Here is a 6766-nt window from a genome sequence, read left to right on the forward strand (position 1 = left end):
GCCAAGGGAGGTAATAAAATCATCGCCCCAAGCCGTGGATGCATCCAGGGTACAGTGGAGAGTTATCGTAACGTATGCCCTGGAGATTATCGAGGATGGCTGGAAAGTAATTCGGGAAGGTTTGTTGCATAGTATAAGATAAATGGGACTGAATATCGCCCTACTACGAGTTTCGTAGTGCTTGTCAGATACCATTGGCAATTGTACATGCACAGATGACGTAAACACAGTACACTGACTTCCACCTGACCAATGCTTGTTTTAAATGCTTCAGGGAAAATGGTTCATCCCCTCTCAGTTCTCGTTCTAACAATGTTTACGTCTGGTTTTGAGGTGCTGACAGCTTTATTTGTTTCCTGAGATAGTTTGGATTTTCATACCCTACTTTCAGATACTTCTGATTAAGCGGCTATTTGAGTAAGTGAGTTGGGTTTTATGCCGCTTTTAGCAATATTCCAGCAATATCACGGCGGGGGACACCAGAAATGGGTTTGACGAGCTGTACCCTTGTGGGGAATCGAACCCAGGTCTTCGGCGTGACGAGCGAACGTTTTAACCACTAGTCTTCCCCACCGCCATTTAAGAGGTTAAAATGAGCAATGGTGGCCGACTATATTAATCTTGTGATCAGTGAGTGAGTGCGTTTAGTTTTACGGCGCACTCAGCAATATTCCAGCTACATGCCGGCTGTTTGTAAATAATCGAGTCTGGACCAGACAATCCAGTGATCAACAGCATGAGCATCGATCTGTGCAATTGGGATATGATGACATGTGTCAACCCAGTCAGCGAGTCTGACCACCCGATCCCGTTTTTCGCCTCTTCCGACAAGCATGGGTTACTGAAGATCAATTCTAGCCCGGATCTTCACGGGAAGAAGTGTATGAGACACCTCAAAGACAGATACAGCATTCAGTGAGAAGACGTCTTCAGTCTGGCGTCCTGGTTGGTGATGCCAACACACGATACTGACGTCATCACCTGTTTCGGTATCCTTATTTTTCCAATTGAGAGCTATCCGAATTGCCCACCCGTGCAACTGTCATGAGACAGACAGGCCTAGGTGTGGTCGACCACGGGTGACAACGCCCAGTGATGACAATTCATCTGAGAAGTCGTTTTGTGACCGCGACAGCAACTACAGTAAGAAAACATGGTATTCGAACACGTCGACAGTAGATAGATAGTAATCCTTATTTAAAGTTTTATGTTGGGACAATACAATATCAGTCTCATGGCCACTAAATTTCAGCCAATTTCTCACCATGAGGCTTCACAGGTTTAAAGTAACAGAGGTTTTTTGTAGGATGTAATCTTCGTGACCACCATAAGATAAAAATTGTACCTCCAGTGTCACCAAAAGGGTTTTAAAATGAACGAACCTATTCAGTATAGTGCGTTTGGCTCAAAAGCGGACCGATGAATTGCAATCTTACTCGAAAACTAATAAACATATAACACTCAACGCTGATCATAATCAAAACATCAGACCAACTCTGTGATTTGTGTGCAGAATTTATGTCCTAAAATTAAAAAAGTTGTTGAACAAACTATCATTAAAATATTGACACAGTTCACTATTTTGCACGAGGGAGGAGTGCAAAGAAAGGGACAGCCAGATGTGCGAGAAAGGATGGAGATGGCACAGCACAGGTTAATGAATCATTAACTTGGTGGGCACTTGTGCACGTGCTTCTCTAACACCTGGTTGTCCCTTTCTCTGCACTCCTCCCTCATAACAAATAGTGAACTGATAGATCGACAAATCAGAAGACTATCAGCGCCACCTCAGCAACTGGAACAATGTGTCCTACAGGAATGGCAACGGATCACGTCTTACGTCATCAATGTGTTTTGGCATGTATTGAAGCCACTGGTGGTCACACTCACTATTGATTCGACATTTGATGATATTTTGCAGAATAAAATCCCACCTTGTTGATTTGTGTACAAGTTCAGACTATGATACCACGTGTCTTTCAGTGTCAGCCAAACTGTACGTCCGACTTTGTATGAAATGAAACTGTGTACTTTTCCTGTAGAATTGAATACTCTATTGAAATTAAACAGATGTTCATTTATAAATGTTTTTCTTTTCTTTCCAAGTTCAAGCACACTGTATACTTTCTTTTGAGCGCTAGTTTATTTGACAGCTATTCATAAATACTGATAATATTTAGTAGTAAGATTAACTCTGCCGTTAGTATCGATTTTTGTCCTGGAATTTTCTGTTGCTAATTAAGCCCACGAATCACTTTGTTATGTCGGCTTCATTGGAAAATAACATTATCTAAATACCGTTTGTCCTGATATTTCACTGCTACCATCACTTTCATTCCGAGATAAAAATGAAAATCGATAAAAGTATCAAGGTCTAAAATCCCGTTCCCGTTTGCTTTCAGTTCATTTAAAAACTTTCACATTCCAGAACGTCTCAGACAGATATCATTCCCGGTCGACGCTACTGGAACTGAAGATGATAAAAATGTCCAAAAAATGTACATAAACTTCAGTCTAGCTGGAACAGAAGACAGATTAATTGGCGTTCGTTCGTGGCTTGGCAAGTTTAAGATGAACATCATGAAGGCGTGGATGGTGATTCTCTCAGTCGCTGAAGCTCTATGTGATAGTTTCAACATCGCTGATAACTTTAAACGGCTGGACATGGCAGGCGTACGCCAAACATCAGCGAGAAGCTTGCCTGTAGATAGTGTAACGGCCTGTTGTGTCTTCTGTTCAAGATTTCACTGGTGTTGGGCTTTAACCTACCATGGTAATACATGTCACATGTACGCAGGTGCAATTAGCCCTGGAACCAGTTTGTGCCTCAGCTCTGAACACTTCAGGAAAATGAAAGGTAAGACTTGTCTTGTGTATAGTCTTTAAGCCTTTGTAGTGTGGGATTAAGTGAGACTTGTGTTGTGTATGGCCATTGAGCCTTTGTAGTGTGGGATTAAGTATGACTTGTCATCTGTATGGCCATTCAGGCTTTGTAGTGTGGGATTAGTGAGGCTTGTCTTCTATATGTTCTTTAAGCCTTTGTAGTGTGGGATTAAGTGTGACTTGTCTTGTGTATGGTCTTAAAGCCTTTGTAGTGTGAGATTAAGGGAGACTTGTCTTGTGTATGGTCTTAAAGCCTTTGTAGTGTGAGATTAAGGGAGACTTGTCTTGTGTATGGTCTTAAAGCCTTTGTAGTGTGAGATTAAGGGAGACTTGTCTTGTGTATGGTCTTTAAGCCTTTGTAGTGTGAGATTAAGGGAGACTTGACTTGTGTATGGTCTTTAAGCCTTTGTAGTGTGAGATTAAGGGAGACTTGACTTGTGTATGGCCATTTAGCCTTTGTAGTATAAAAATTAAGAGTGTGGGTGAATAAGATCTAACAGCCTTGAACAGCAGTTGTTTGTTTGTTGTTTGATGCTGTCATTTCAAAATGACAAGCTCAATGTTGACGCATTATTCGCTTTTGTGTGTGGCATTTTGGATCAGTTAGAACGTTTTACTGTAATATCTTCCTCAGAATGCGAATGCTCTAGCGTCCATCGTTTCTATTTCTTTACTTCTAAACTCACAATTGAGTGAACCTATAAACCTCAAATATGATGCGAACCCTATAACCCTGTGAGAAGTAAGTAATGCCAGAGTTAGGCAAATAGGCCGTTGCTTGGACCGCGGGTATATTTTGACCATTTTGACTAGTTACGCCCCTCAATAGCGGGTAATAATGATAATAATAATTGAGTTATAGAGCGTCTATTTCCAAACGATATTGCTCAATGGCGCTATAAAGCGAGACGATTGTAGACAATGTCTATGGAAAAGAAAGTTTGTAAAGATGAGTTTTGAGGGGAGTTTTGAAAGCGTCAGCAGATTCTATTTCTTTTAGGGCGAGTGGTAGAATGTTCCAGAGATAGGGGGCTGCAGCAGAGAAAGCTCTTGATCCCATGGCTGTTTTGACGTGAGCCCGTATAAGCAGTAGGGAGGTTGACAAGCGGAGCAATCGGCTTGGAACATGGAGATGAACGAGGCTTTTAAGATATTGAGAAAACTTGTTTTCATAGATGCAGCTGTGTGTACGAAGAAGTTTGAATTCTGCTTGATACAGGAAGCCAGTGAAGAATTTGGAGGATAGGTGTTACAGTTTGGTAGCGTGGTGCACGAACAACAACAAGGGCGGCTGAATTGTGAATCCGCTGGAGTTTTACAGTGTTTTATATGTAAGATAAGATGATATAAGTTGTGGCCATATCACGAGGTTAATGTACCCTCTGTGTTGCAGTGTATGAACTGCCTTCGTGTTTTGTGTTAGTCACCTGTAAAATCCTTCGAAATTTATGTCTTGTTCATTTTCTGCGAGGTATTCTTTTAAAATTGTGCTGAGGGACCATTCGCAAAGCGTCATTCATCGTATACGTAATACAAAAGCGGACCACACTTCTCTAAAAATAAATAGCCATTTCGATCAACAGTACAAATTGTCAGCCCTCAGGGAAGCTACCATATAATATATTCCAAAAAATTACGTTACAACATTGACTTGGAAAGTTTGAATGAATTAATGCAACGTTGCATTAAATCAACTCAACTCTCGCGCCCTCTACCGACCGAACGTTATTTCAAGCGAACCCCTTAGAGTTAAGTCCCTTGGAGCGCTGTTTACGAATAACCTTTAAACGTTTGGTGATTGACACCAGTTCATCAAACATCGACAACACCGCGTGCTACAGTTTCGATGTACGGCTGTACATTCCATATATGGCAATTGTTCTCTGTTTGGAAGGTGTTTGCCTCGTAGTTTCAGCAAGTCGATAATAAGTCTTTTACTGCATCAATAGAAAGCTAACGTAGGTCTATGAGAAACTTCAGGTTTATAGAATAACGCTCGAGCTGACGTGTTTGTCTTATACAGGTCACATAGGAGCTGACTGTGCTGGAGACGGCGACTGTGGTGTCATGAAGTCAGTGTGTTACTACGGCACGTGTCGCTGCGTGCCCGGCTACAGCTTCAACCCCGGTGACGACACCTGCCTCCGACGTACGTTTCCTCCTCATGTCACAGAAGAATCTGTCTCTACAGATTTGAACGAAAATCCCAATAAGTATACTCACCATTCCCAGGATTAAGTTTTAAGACTAATGTTGTTTTCAGTGGGAAATACACAAAAATCAACAATAATGATTATTGTCACCTTCGCTCATCCCTCATCTCATCCCATCGCCTCCATCCGTCACACACATTCCATCTCTACCATCCGTCACACACATTCCATCTCTACCATCCGTCACACACATTCCATCTCTACCATCCGTCACACACATTCCATCTCTACCATCCGTCACACACATTCCATCTCTACCATCCGTCACACACATTCCATCTCTACCATCCGTCACACACATTCCATCTCTACCATCCGTCACACACATTCCATCTCTACCATCCGTCACACACATTCCATCTCTACCATCCGTCACACACATTCCATCTCCACCATCCGTCGCACACATTCCATCTCTACCATCCGTCACACACATTCCATCTCTACCATCCGTCACACACATTCCATCTCTACCATCCGTCACACTAATCCCATCCCCTTCAAATTTCACCCTCATTCCATCTCCTCCATCTTTCACCCTCACCCCATCTCCTCCATTTTTCACCCTCATCCCGTCTCCTCCATCTTCCGCCCTGATCCCGAATTCTTCCATCTTCCGCCCTCATCCCGTCTCCTCCATCTTTCACCCCCATCCCATCTCCTCCATGTTTTACCCTCATCCGACTCTCATCTCATTTCCTCCATTTTTCACCTTCACCCCATCTCCAGCATTTTTCACCCTCACGCCATCTCCTCCTTCCGCCACACTCTCACATTTCCTCAGTCTTTCAAATTCAACTCCAGGACGGTCGGGTAGTCTAGTGGTTAAAGCGTTGGCTCGTCACGCCGAAGACCCGGGTTCGAATCCCCACATGGGTACAATATGTGAAGCCCATTTCTGGTGTCCCCCTCCGTGACGTTGCTGGAATATTGCTAAAAGCGGCGTAAAACCAAAACCCAGTCAGTCAGCCAGTCAAATTCAACTCAAATTTTGTATTCTTTTCGTATCGTTCTTACTTAGTAAGAACAACCGTTTTGTAGGGCGGAAGGATCCGTTACTCGTGTCGCTCGTATAGAAGTTTTTTAAAACTGGACTTATTTTATTTCAGATTGCGCGAGGTACGGGAACAGCATGTCGTCCTACCCAGGACTTGGGATAACTGAACACAATTTAAGAGCCAAGAAAAACACGGCCATGCAAGAATGTGTGAAGGAGTGTGTGTTTGAGAAGAATTTCTTGTGCGTGAGTGCAGATACGTATAGTAATGATGAATCATGTAACTTGCAAGGCGTCGGCTACCTTGAGGTACACAAACGCAGTCGTGAAACGGGGCAAACTAACTGGACATATCTACACCGAGACTGCGCCATGTAGGAACATCTTGCCTGTTCTGACAGACAGGTGTAGGAACTTCTTGCCTGTTCTGACAGACAGGTGTAGGAACATCTTGCCTGTTCTGACAGACAGTTGTAGGAACATCTTGCCTGTTCTGACAGACAGTTGTTGGAACATCTTGCCTGTTCTGACAGACAGGTGTAGGAACTTCTTGCCTGTTCTGACAGACAGGTGTAGGAACATCTTGCCCGTTCTGACAGACAGGTGTAGGAACGTCTTGCCTGTTCTGACAGACAGGTGTAGGAACATATTGCTCATGTATTGATGTGACACA

The 6766-nt window shown here is 43.1% G+C and overlaps 1 protein-coding gene across 1 annotated transcript; it reads left to right on the forward strand.

Annotated features, from left to right (window-relative positions):
- The first annotated feature begins 4943 nt into the window (after positions 1-4943).
- LOC124264210 lies at positions 4944-6729 on the forward strand. Its single transcript, XM_046698949.1, has 2 exons — positions 4944-5032; positions 6206-6729. The coding sequence occupies exons 1-2, from the start codon at positions 4951-4953 to the stop codon at positions 6469-6471; spliced, it is 348 nt and encodes a 115-aa protein (XP_046554905.1). The 5' UTR covers positions 4944-4950; the 3' UTR covers positions 6472-6729.
- The last annotated feature ends 37 nt before the right edge of the window (positions 6730-6766 follow it).

Source organism: Haliotis rubra, unplaced genomic scaffold, assembly GCF_003918875.1.
Source record: "Haliotis rubra isolate DU_JTF1 unplaced genomic scaffold, ASM391887v1 Scf914, whole genome shotgun sequence".
Taxonomy (NCBI): Eukaryota; Metazoa; Mollusca; class Gastropoda; order Lepetellida; family Haliotidae; genus Haliotis; species Haliotis rubra.

Excerpts from the sequence above, each read along its gene's own strand:
- LOC124264210 (XM_046698949.1), top strand. The coding sequence starts at position 4,951 with ATGAAGTCAGTGTGTTACTACGGCACGTGTCGCTGCGTGCCCGGCTAC. Across the intron at positions 5,033-6,205 it reads TGACGACACCTGCCTCCGAC|ATTGCGCGAGGTACGGGAAC; the intron begins GTACGTTTCCTC and ends ATTTTATTTCAG.